General features: G+C 48.0%; 5 protein-coding genes across 5 annotated transcripts; 1 reads left to right on the plus strand and 4 right to left on the minus strand.

Annotated features, from left to right (window-relative positions):
- Positions 1-324: 324 nt before the first annotated feature.
- Positions 325-3,325, minus strand: I303_104792 (uncharacterized protein; the record flags this gene model as incomplete). Its single annotated transcript, XM_065969038.1, has 8 exons — positions 325-476; positions 673-821; positions 985-1,215; positions 1,344-1,610; positions 1,715-2,224; positions 2,343-2,685; positions 2,812-2,887; positions 3,005-3,325. The coding sequence occupies 8 exons, from the start codon at positions 3,323-3,325 to the stop codon at positions 325-327; spliced, it is 2,049 nt and encodes a 682-aa protein (XP_065825110.1).
- Positions 3,326-3,696: 371 nt separating this feature from the next.
- I303_104793 (uncharacterized protein) lies at positions 3,697-5,886 on the minus strand (the record flags this gene model as incomplete). Its single annotated transcript, XM_018407535.1, has 6 exons — positions 3,697-4,706; positions 4,767-5,127; positions 5,191-5,376; positions 5,439-5,605; positions 5,664-5,691; positions 5,767-5,886. 6 exons carry the CDS (start codon positions 5,884-5,886, stop codon positions 3,697-3,699), a joined length of 1,872 nt encoding a protein of 623 aa, XP_018262746.1.
- Positions 5,887-7,160: 1,274 nt separating this feature from the next.
- On the plus strand, positions 7,161-8,902 carry I303_104794 (uncharacterized protein; the record flags this gene model as incomplete). The annotated part of the gene is made up of 11 exons (XM_018407534.1): positions 7,161-7,215; positions 7,282-7,316; positions 7,398-7,541; positions 7,601-7,705; positions 7,790-7,906; positions 7,991-8,084; positions 8,146-8,195; positions 8,320-8,472; positions 8,532-8,586; positions 8,669-8,753; positions 8,821-8,902. The coding sequence occupies 11 exons, from the start codon at positions 7,161-7,163 to the stop codon at positions 8,900-8,902; spliced, it is 975 nt and encodes a 324-aa protein (XP_018262745.1).
- A 335-nt stretch (positions 8,903-9,237) lies between these two features.
- Positions 9,238-10,436, minus strand: I303_104795 (uncharacterized protein; the record flags this gene model as incomplete). Its single annotated transcript, XM_018407533.1, has 2 exons — positions 9,238-9,689; positions 9,977-10,436. The coding sequence occupies 2 exons, from the start codon at positions 10,434-10,436 to the stop codon at positions 9,238-9,240; spliced, it is 912 nt and encodes a 303-aa protein (XP_018262744.1).
- A 495-nt stretch (positions 10,437-10,931) lies between these two features.
- Positions 10,932-11,583, minus strand: I303_104796 (uncharacterized protein; the record flags this gene model as incomplete). The annotated part of the gene is made up of 3 exons (XM_018407532.1): positions 10,932-11,049; positions 11,167-11,346; positions 11,441-11,583. 3 exons carry the CDS (start codon positions 11,581-11,583, stop codon positions 10,932-10,934), a joined length of 441 nt encoding a protein of 146 aa, XP_018262743.1.
- Between the last annotated feature and the right edge of the window lie 379 nt (positions 11,584-11,962).

The raw sequence follows: 11,962 nt of genomic DNA on the forward strand, positions 1-11,962 counted from the left end.
GCAGATAGGTGTGTCAGGCGTTTGACTGATGCTCGTATCTTGATATCACGAGACATTGCCGTCTGCGATGTGATGCATGATACGGCGAGGCTTTTCATTAATTAAATTGCCCGTATTCAAAAAACAAGATTGACGCTGCCGTGTCCATTGAAAAGCTGCCGCAATGTCCATACATACAGAACCCAACATCCCACATCCGACATGTCCTTTCTGCAAAACACAGGGCATAGCCTGATCGAGCACACAGTGCAGTGCAGTGCAGTGCGAAGCAGTACAATGCAATACAGTGTAGATAGATGCTCGCGTTCATAACAAGTCGAGGTTTTACTTCTTCTTCTTCGAATCTTCAGCTTCCTTGATCCATTTCTTTGGTATCCCCTTATTTGCCAGACTCTCGGTTATCAACTTCACTTGCGATCCTTGGACTTGGATTTCTTGTAGGTTCAGCTTGGGCGATGAACCAGGTAATAAGCCGACTGGAATCAATAGATCGAAAGCCCATAATCATAGTCAGCTATCATTCGCAGAAACAACGAAGATGACCATGGCCGGCACTCGTACTCGAAATGCCCAATCCCTCCCCGTCCCCCCCCACACACACCCCCTCCTCCCCCACCCCCTTCCCCCTTTCGGGTTCCGGTTGACGCTTGCAACAACAGAGCTCGCACTCACCCGAAGCACTCCCGGCACATTTCTTCCGCAATTCCTCAGCAAAAGCATCAATATCAATATCGAAGGTCTCTAATCCCCAAACGTGGGTTACTGTCTTTCGTCCTTGGCGAGTTTTCACTGACATCGTGATAGGCTGAAGAGTTCCTTTCCTACGAAAACCAATTTTAGGCGTCAGTCATCTGAGTCCTCAGCCCCTTCAACACCACTATCCGGTCACGTCTCGAGTTTTGCCGGATCTTTACATGTCAATGAGGTGAGGGGGCAAGATGATGATGGATGATATACTGTGAAAGTCACCCGAACTCAACTCACTTGATGACTCCTCCTAGACTGACATTCCAACTAACACCACTCTTCAATTTCTTCATAATTTCGTCCCTAGCCATCTTCTGTCCCGGCTCAGGCTTCTTCAGTCCCACTGCCCTACCCAGCTCGTCGTCTAGCAAGATGTATCGATGATCATTCGGAAGAACAAGGTTGTTTTTGGCGAGATATGAATCTAGGGCGACTTTCATTTCTGACGGAGGGTGTAAGGCGGATTTACTGCACCCCGTTCAAGACAGCATCAATGGTTGACTCCGTTTCATTAGTACGGTAACACCATGACTGGGATCGCCATTATTGGGCGGCGATGAAGCAACTGGAGTGATGATAATGAGATGACCACTTACTCCACTCCAGCAGCTTCCCAAAAAGAGCTAGCCGCTCCAGTAGGCTTCCATAATTCCTCAATTACCAAGAGATCTTTCTCTTTACCCTTTGCCGAGGCAGGTACACCAGTACCAGCTGATTTAGCCGCGCTCAACGTTCCATTCTGTGCGGTAGACGCAGGGGCAGATTGCGACTCCCGAGCAGCCTTCTTTGCTGCCTTAGCTTCTTCCTGGGATACAGTCGTGAACTCATTGTGGTTCTGCAAAGACGGATGTTGAGGATCGAAACTGTCAATCATGGTCAAGTTGCCTCCATCAGCTCGCATTCTCATCCAATCGAAACATCAAAATATCACTATACCGTAGGCGATGGTGCGAGCACGTCAACTCACCTCTGCACGATGACTTCTCCTTTACTTTCCTTAATCTTTAACAAACCCTCCTTGCTGACCTCTTTCATCCATTTGGTAAGCTTTTTCCACTCGCTCTTCGCTATCACAACTTCGTCCCTCTTGTCCTTCGGGATATATGCCGGTCGATTAGGCAGTACGTGTGCGGAATACAGCAACGATGCGGGAAGCGGAAACAAAGAAGGTTGTAGTGTGGTGAGAGCTTGGAGTAATGAGATCGATAGAAGAGTCGATATTTCCGATGAGGTCAGCGGTGCGGAGGATATTGCAGATGTCGAGTCAGAAGCACTCTCGGAGTTGGGCTTGACTTCGTCTCGATCGTCGTCGATGTTCAGAGTGTTCATCCTGGCTGTTGGAGAAGAGGACGATGATGATGAGCGCGGGGATGAGGAAGGACCAGCTTGATTCGAAGATGGAGGCGGAGCAAGTGCTTTTGGCGGGATGGGAAGTTCGAAAGGTGTTAATGGGGGTTTATTACCCATCTCCCACAGGCTAAGCGTATACCATTCTATCAGTTCGTATACTCTTTCATCACTCTGATCCTCTTCCAAGGTATTTGCAAACCAAGGACAAACAAAGGGATTGATGCTGATGATGGAGTTCAACTCACTGATCATCAATTATACATAAGATATCCGCAAACTTCCCTTCCTCTTTCTCTCCGCCCTCATTCCGTAAATTATCTATACGTCGTTCCAACGCACTCCTCATACCGCCCTTAGCGACTACCCGACCGACCCCAATGTATTGCACATTCGCCGTGCCGTTAGAAGCGGAAGAGACGAAAGCGACCAATTGACCCTCTTGTATGTCCGGTATAAGCCATGGAGTAGACAGGTTCCGGACGGCAGGTATGAATAGTGGTGCGCCGGTCAGTATTGGCGGAGGGAGTGGGTTGTGTAGCTGTAATATGGGCAGTGGAGGGTTAGGTAAAGGCTGTGAGAGGAGGGATACTGTTGGACCGAGTCAGCCAAAGATGATCAGACTGAGTATGTCTGAGTTGACACAAAATCACTGTGTTTGCTTTTTTATTCGCTGTAGATATATGCCAAAAAGATGGTAAAGGGAAAATGACTCACAAGTAGGAATGTATTCTTTGGAATTTCGCCCGAAAGTCATCCATAGTGGATCACCGTCCGGGGAGAGCCAGAAAGTCTACTTGATCATCGTCAATTGAGTATATCCGTTCATGAATTCAGATACAAAAGTCCGCAGGGAGGTGGATGGAGGAGGCCGGCGGGGACATAGTGAGGAGAAGAAGACAATACGTACACCTTGGACCTCAGCAGAAGTCTCAAAATTCGATATCCTGACTCCATCAGGTAATATCAATTTACCCAGTTCTTTCTCTGACAACCCCTCGCTCTCTTGACCTGGCGCCGAAGTCGACGTCACTTTCTCATCAGTAGTCTCGATATTCTCGGATCCCGCCCCACTCGGTTGATGTGTCGTAGTAGGGTTCACCGGGGTCTCGTTTTGCTTTTTCCCTAACAACGAAGGATATTGCTCGAATATCGCATTTAACAATTGACGTCTCGCGGATGATCGAAGGGGCGTTGCGTTCGATTGGTGCGAAAGCGGTTTCTTGAACATCTTTGACTACCGATCAGCGCAGAAAGAAGCCACCTTAGCTTATACTGGATCCAAGCTTGATTCGATGATGTGCAATGCGATTATGCAAGTCGATAGAACAGTCAAAGTCTCTTTGTCCTCTTCTTTGAACACCTCCTCCATCTTCGAACGATTTGAGACGTTACCCCGTGGGGAACTCCCATCACAAGCTTTCCGACGCAGGCAACTACGGGATACATCAATCTGGACTGAATCGTCCAAAGTTACCAAGATGCGATTAAGCATGAGCCATAATTACGGGGACAGGTACAGTATCGTCCACTATTAGCCTTGGAGGACCCAGCGTACAATCTGATTGACGCGGCTACATCGGATCACAAGCCACAAGCACATCATACTTCGTATTCGAACCAAATTTCCAATTCGTCAACTTCCCTTTCCCTAGACTCCAAAAGCCGGAAACTCGGATGATCATCTTCGTACCCCAGCGCTTTCAGGTGGCCTCTTGATCGCTCGATCCATATTCTGCCTTGTCTCGAGAACGAAAGAACACGCTTATGGTTATCCTCCATCCATTGATCCCTTGTGCATTCGCCCGGCTTCGCCGTTATCAACCGATTGCCACGCAATGGTCGAGATGCGATTCCGTTCCCGTTTCCCGGCTTCATGGGCTTCATGGGATGACTATGGCCCTGCTTGAGCATTGTACCGCTGTCCTTGCATCCTTCCGTTAAGTATTTTTTAACCACATCTTGATTTTCCACGATGTTGTCCAATCGGCCCGTTGATTCATGTTGACGATCTTCCTGATGCATATGAGTATTTTCGAACTCAAAGACCCAACTATCGACAAACTCTCTAAATTCTTCGAGCTCGTCATCAACATCCTCTTCATCATCTGGAGGCCACTGTTCCCGGACTGGACCATTTGGGGGCTCTGTTCCAAGAGGAGGGGTTTTGCCATTTTGATTTGGATCGGTATCGGGATCATCCCCAAGAACCTGGATCAAGTTCTCGACTTGCTCGTCACTGGAGGGCTCATCGTCACACGGAGGTTCATCTGACTCATCTTCCTCACAGTGATGCTCGTCGACAGGCACACGCAGTGTGTCCTGATAATCGGTCTTGAACATCTTCACCATGTCGAGATATATACCCGATAGCTCGATGCCCAATTGACAAGTTGTAGGATTTGGTATTTCGTCGTTTAGCCGGTGGATGGATTGATACGCCTCTTTGAACTGCCCGAGCGCGTCCAGTAGTCTGTCCATATTCATGGGTAACATCCGGCATAAGCGGCCTAGGCGTACTTGAAGATGAGGTATAGGATAAGTCTCGGCGGGGTGAGTCTCCAGGATCGTGGTGATAAGCGACTTCAACGTTCTGATTTCCTTTGTGATCGCTGTAGAAGAGATGATCTCATGTATCAGCTCAATCTGTTACATCATTCGATTTGACTCACATGATTCGGTTGGACGAAGTGAGTGTGCAAGCACGCCACCCCTCTCTTTGTCCCATATAGTCTTGGCATTCTCCGTGAAATGGTCATAAGTGCGAATCAGCCGTCGGATAGAAACCCTTTTCAAGCATTTTAAACAGGTTTCGTATTCGACGAGTCGACCGTCTTTCACTTCGACCGACCTTTGACGACTCGATAGCGGTATATGGCCTCCCTTCAGGCAACTCGCATGAAGAGCCGTCCAGCGAGGATCGACAGGGATGTTCGAACAGGTGGAACAAGTGCTGTGATCGAAAGCGAATACTTCCAGAGCTTCGTGACGGAGGTGTATCGGCAAGCATAAATCGACATAAGATAACGTGATCTACCAACGTTATATCAGGTTTAGTCAAGATAACGCATCCTCTGATAGCTTAGACTGGCTCACCTCTTCTCCGGGCTGAATCGAACTTGTCGCTACCAGCCTCATAGCATTCTTGCCCACCGGACTGAGCGGGAAGATCACCTGACAATTCGGCTTACAAGAGTGGCGTATTCTCGATAGACCGGGTGATACTCCGACTCCCACAGGATTCGCAGACGCATCATATAGAGTTACAGTGCATGATAGAATCTGCCATTCGATACACAGTCTTTCAGATTCGCATTATGAAGTGGGTCTGGAAATCAACTTACCTTGCGAACCAGAATGAAGAAGTCCTCTTCCTCCCACATACCATAATCAACCAAGTCGAGTGTATACCGATCGCGGTCTTTGTCGATCTTCTCGTATGTTCCGAGCAGACGAAAGACATCTTGAGCGAGAGCAATCTCGTCAAAGGATAATGGCAATGTACTAGAGGCTGTTCACCATGTGAGTGGCGTTCTCAAGTGTTTGGGTGCGTTATGACCGGAGCTTACTCGAATAGGATGGCATCAGGTCATCAAGCTATGAAGATAGTCATTACTGTGTCAGCTTTGCTTGATTGCTGACTGAAATATCTTGCAAGGCAGTATCACTTACAGTCCGTCCTGTCCTCCTGTCCGCTTTGATGGTAAGCAATACTTTGGCAATCAATCGAGGGAGGGTGCTGGGTGTCCAAAGGGGATTTTCCGTGAGTCGTCGACATTCGTGGTAGTGCATTTCAGCGGAATTGGCATAACATTTCTGCAATAAGATTACATCCGTTCAGTCTTTTAACCGATTTTGTGGTGATATGCGAAGATAACTTGCCAGACTGCAATACCGATGGACCTGGCACCTTCCGCACGGTATCAAGCGTCTTGAGTATCTATTCGAGCACGGTCGGTTTCTGAGGTCGTTGTTGATTTGGTCTACTGTACGTAGACAGCCCGAACAGTGGCTGGACAACAAGGAAGTATTGAGAGTCGGGAGATATGGTGTTAAGAAACCAAGAATATCCCCCTGTTTGACTGGAGTCTCAGAAGGGTTCAAGTTGACTTTGCGTTGACCTTTTGTTGGAGTCAAGCGGCGCATAGGTTGACTAATGTGCACGAGTGCCGTGTTTGCAAGAGGATGTCCGGCAGGAACAGCTGAGCTGACGAGAGAATGGAAAGGCTTATACACAGCGTGGTCCGATCGAAGAGGCCTTTTTCTTGGGCTGATGAGATATCAGAGGCGATGTTGATTATACACAAAGAGGCAGGTGGGAGGGTGAGTAGATAAGGAGGGGAATGTACGAGTTTCGAATCAAAAGGTGGAATAAATGAGAATGGAAATAAGAAAACAGAGAAAGTTGTTACTCTCTCCTGTGTCATGTGTGAAACTCATCTGAGCGACAGTCATGTTGAATGATCCCCCATCAAACGCACAGACCGCCTCCCTCATGATCATCTCGCCACTGCGCATAGCACTGTGACAATATGATGACTGAGAGCCATTGAGTCCCCAGTGGGAGATAGTGAGGATTTGGAGCTCATTCCCGCAGTGAGCATGCATTTAGCTCACATTGTGAACGAAGGATCCCTGTCATATAAATCACTTGTATGCCATTTTCAATCGAGATGAAGAAACCAGCCTTGGTTCTCCCTTTCTCCGAGAGCAATTGCTTATGGCCCGCTTATATTCCCACCTCTGTCGCCTTCGTTGCCCTTATCTTTCATCTCCTTCGAGCAATACTGACAATCACACAAATGAAGGGAATTATCCGGACTGCATGCATTCATGCGAAGTTTACCAATATCACCCGAGAACGAGAAGGCGTCTGACGATCCAAGCGCTCGCTCGCCACGTGGACCGGCTGTCAAAGATGCCATGTCGTCAGCGCAATAAGTTGAACGAGCGCTCGAACGAACGATCACCTATCAATCATCCTTGCTCTTTCTTCCTCCTGCTTCTTTTTGTTTCACTGCCCATCTGATCTATATTAGCACACGCATCAAGTATTGACACACAAGATGTCTGACAGGGAGACTTTGCTGTCGATGGGCTTTGATCCGGCTCGTATAGACCGTGAGTCAGCCGTACCTTTCATGTAGATGATCACTTCAGCTGACGTGATTTACGAACGAAATAAAGGGGCATTGAAGGCTACCAAGAACTCAGGCTTACAGGTGAGCTCTCCTTCTACTTCATTCTACATGACGCACAGTGGATAGTCTGAGCTCGTACCTCCTCTCCTCGTCTCGATGCAGCCCGCAATGGACCATCTCCTGGCAAATTCCGAAAAACCAATTCCGACAGCTGAAGAGGAAGAAGACGAGGATGAAGAATCAGTCAAAGCAAATATCAAGAAGATTGAAAGTGGGAATGTAGATGATTCAGACTTAGTAGCCAAAGTAAGCTGGTCATTCCGCGTGCTTTTGACGGGTCAAGCTTATTGTTTTTGTTTTCGCAGTCGATCAAATGTAGTGAATGTGGGAAGGTCTTCCGATCAACGGCTAATGCGGAGTTCCACGCTGAGAAATCGGGGCATGACCAATTCGAGGAATCCACTGATGAAGTGAGTCAATTCCATCAGCTAAGTAACTTGGGCATGAGAAGAAGCCCTGTGCAGCTAGCTGACGTGAAGATATGAAACGGTCAGATCAAACCGCTGACGGAGGAAGAGAAGAAGGCGAAACTTGCTGAGTTAAGAGAGAAATTAGCTATCAAGCGTGCTGCTCAGGCTAAAGTCGATGCGAAGGATAACAAGGCCAACGAAGTGAGTGTCAGCTAGGGATTTCGGGCGCGTGTGTCTTCTAGATAGCTGACATGCTCGTCATTCTACCTTCATCTGACATTGCAGGCGCTGAGGAGGAAAGCCGGACAAGATAGTGGGAAGATCAAAGAGGATATGCAGGCTAAGGAGTTGCAAAAGCAAGCCGAGCAAAAACGAAGGGGTAGGTCAGCTATTCGATCCATGTTTTTATCTGAACAGTAGCTGACCCGAGTGGAGTTCAGAGAAATTGGAAGACGCTAAAGCCAAAGCGGCGATCAAAGCGCAGATCGAGGTGAGTCAAAATCACACAGACGGAGCGACAAGTGTCCTCAATCCCATCTTGTAGCATGAATGCGTCTTCCTCAAACCATGAGGTCTGAAGTGAGGCCATTTAAGCTAATCGTAACAATCTAAAGGCCGACAAGCGCGAACGAGCCGAAAAAGCCGCTCGAGAAAAAGCGATCCGAGAAGGCTCATCGTCGACAACCCAAACTCCCCCTGCGCCCGTGAACGTCGCTAAGCCAGCAGCGGGCGTGAGCAGCTCGGACAACCCTCAGACTAGGTTACAGGTCAGCGCCCCGGATCATTACAGCTATTCGACCAGCGATCGCTGATATGCTTTGGACAGGTGCGACTGAGTGTCGGGGGTCAGCCGTTGACCAAGGCCTTCCCAAGCGATAACAGTGGGTCAACCTTCCCGATCAGCTCCGTGACGCTAAGTGAGTATCGAGGTACTCAGAGCTGACTCATGCTTCATCACCACAGCATTGGTAGACGTTGCTGAATGGGTCGCATCGGAGAACTTGAACTATAACGTGGATACAGTCACTTTCGCCTCGACTTTCCCTCGGTACGTGATTTGTCAGCTGGCTACGTCTCAGTCTCTGAAACATTTTAGCTGATAGTATGTCCCATAGTAAAACTTTCTCTCGGGATGAGATGAAGAAGACACTGAAGGAGAATGGATTGACTCCTTCAGCGGTGTTGATGGCCAGCTGAGGTCCATTCCACTTATCATACATCATACAGAGAGACATGTTGAAATGACGAGAAGTGTGATGGCAGGATTGGAATCAGGGCAAGAGGGTGCCGCGAACAAAGATGTTGTCATGAAATAGCAAAGTTGCCAAGTAGTAGAGATGCATGTGTGTAGTAATAAGTATTCATAGATTGAACTGAATGTTCCTTACGTGCAAGAGTCTGTGATGAAATCAACCAAGAGTGATGATCTCAATCTCAGTTTCGGTGTTGACCTCGGTGCAATGCCTCGTTAAAATGGGCAATCGCTCAATCGCACAATCGAATGATCGGACACTCGAATGCTCCATGATTAATCAATATGGTCTAGGTGATAACCCAAAGTCCGCCCGTCGCCAATTATTAATCTGCAGATCCGACAGATGACACGTATCATTCGTCCACTCTTTCGCCTCTTCCACTGCTCTAGCTTTATCTTCTCGACTAAGCTGCGGAGCGAGGAGTAACTCTTTGTCCCTCTTCCAATCTTCCTTGTTCGTATATGGGACATGTACAAACCCCTCTGAAATACCCGAGAACCTTCCACTCTGCATATCCCCCCACGCTGATTGCAGGGACGCGTCGTTCTCTTCCATGGTCTTACGGCTCGTTTGAAAATCTTCATCGTACCATGTAGTCTTGCTGAATCGGGACGCTCTGAATCGCTCGGCGAATGCCATTTCGAGGAGGGAAGCTTTGTATGATTGGTCGTGGATGCACGCCTCCTCCCTGATCGAAACTGGAATTGGGAGTGCGACTTCGAGGTTGGCTGTGGTATCCCGTTAGATGATCGTGATTGCGATTGTAATTGCGATAACTCATTCGAAGTTGGAGAATAGTACGGATTGAGCCGGGTATCGATATCCACCCTAGGTGCGCCCGCTCTCCAGATTTTCCAGGTGAAGAAACTATGTCGATGAGAACAGGTCATGATGAATCCTCTTGGGATTGCGCCTGAGGGTGTTCGGTATGTCGCCAGCCTCGAGTTGGAGAAGGCTGAGGGATCATGCGAGTTTGGGACGTAATTCATATCTGAGTATATACTTTGGAGCTTACTATGGTCGTGATTGCTATTGGCGAACCTGGGTGAAGGGATCTGCGAGTGTGGCTGAGTTATCAGAGATGGTGACGGTCGTATTGGACTCGAAGGGGTGGTAGGTATTTCAGAAGAATAAGGAGGAGGGGGACCTGATGGATGATTCGTTGACATCCTCGATCCGGTAGAAGGGGCGGATGAGCCTAGAGCGGCGTAGGGAGAATAGAGATTGCTTGTGCCATACCGTGTACTGGGGTTGTTCCCGGAGGAAATGGTCGGGTTGGCATGGATATTGGAGATTGTATTGACATTGACATTGTGATGCGGAGGTTGGGTGGTTCCTGTCGGTCGAGAAGGTCGAGAAGGTCGAGAAGATGGTCCATCGTAAGGATTATCACTTGCGCAATTATGAGGAAAATACCGTGATGGGATGTATTGATTCCTTCTCCGATATTCCTCGAAGGTCTCGTCGGCGTACATTGTAGGCTGTACCAAGATTGGCTCTGACTCAAGAGACCCAATTATCAATAATGGGCAGTCATTGAAGAACAAGAGAGTCAATATAAAGCAAGGTCCGGGCAGGTCTTGAATATTTGAGCGTGGATGTTAGCAAATCATCAGTACTGGAGTGGTTGGTCGTGGGTGACATCTTCGAGTCAAGCAGGTCAAACCTTATACGCGTTTGTCCTTTGTCAGTACATAGTATAGAGTAGAGTAGTCGGTCCTTCGTCCTTGTCAGTGTATCGTCAAAGGATCGTCTGGTTCCGTCCATTTACATCTCACATCATCAAGTGTATGGTATTTTGTATCGTACCTTTTGTTGTTAGAAGGAAGGGTATATAATGCTGGGGTATACTGAAAGTGATAAGATGCTTGAGCTTGAAGTGTAGGCTGATCAGAGCGCAAAGTCAGTCGGTCAGCAAGCACGCTCAAGCGTTGTATCATCGGTGTCGATATCATATCATACTAACTCACCTATCCTCCGTGCAAGGTAGAGATAAAAACGACCTCGTCCCTATCCCTCAACTCGTACTCCAATTCTCCCTCCAATTCCCAGTCCGCATCGTTTATGAGGACCAATATACCTGGTCGACTATACGCACAACCACACAGCCGTTTCGCTGATCAATATCTCATTCGCTGAATCCTTCCAAGCAGTCCCACAACCTATAATTATAACCTTAAATGGAGAAAAGGGAGAAAGACTTACACTCCATCCCCATCCCCAAACATCTCTTCGCGCTCACTCAGCAGATTACTTTTCATCCACTTGACCAAATACCTCATATTTACAGGTTGCGCTTGTGTCGACCCATCCTCAGCCGGTATATTCCGCGGTATGCGTATTTTGTGGCTTGGCTGAGATGAGAACAAGAGGTGTAATCCGCCACTGCGCATATCCAGTGCAATGTCAGCTATCTGTAAGAATCTCGCACAAGGGGCCTGTGGAGAGATCAAAGATAATGGAGGGATTGCAGACCCACCCGAAATCGATCTTGATCTCTATCGTATCTTCCCTCGCACTCGGTGCGGCAGGGGGTTTGACCAGTTGTTCCGGATGAACAGCTGAAGAAGATGTATACCCCAGTCCGTTGGAGGTCGTTATGATATCATCGGAGGTGGACATGTTGACCTGTGTCTGTTGTCAAAGTAGATCCTGTTGCTACTCTTCTCGTACTCTCGTTCGCAGACTGGATTGATGGCCTATTGGTGATTTGTTCATGAATCAGACAAATATTGAGGGATCTGCGAACAATTTATTGATGGTTTCAACTCAGCTGGAAACAACCGAGTCGAGGTTTCCCACGGTGTTTCCTATCGGGTGCCACTTGAATCACAGGTGACGTATGGTGAGTCGGGAATTTGAAATAACTCCGTCTGAGCTGTTGCTTGATGCTGTTACTCCGGTTGATCCGACCTAGGTGAAAGACGTCAATGTTCACATAAACTCACATAGATTGCAAGTAAGCCATCAAAAATCCTCCAAAAGATCCGGTACTCCCTCT

The sequence above is a fragment of the Kwoniella dejecticola genome, chromosome 5, assembly GCF_000512565.2.
Source record: "Kwoniella dejecticola CBS 10117 chromosome 5, complete sequence".
Lineage (NCBI taxonomy): Eukaryota > Fungi > Basidiomycota > Tremellomycetes > Tremellales > Cryptococcaceae > Kwoniella > Kwoniella dejecticola.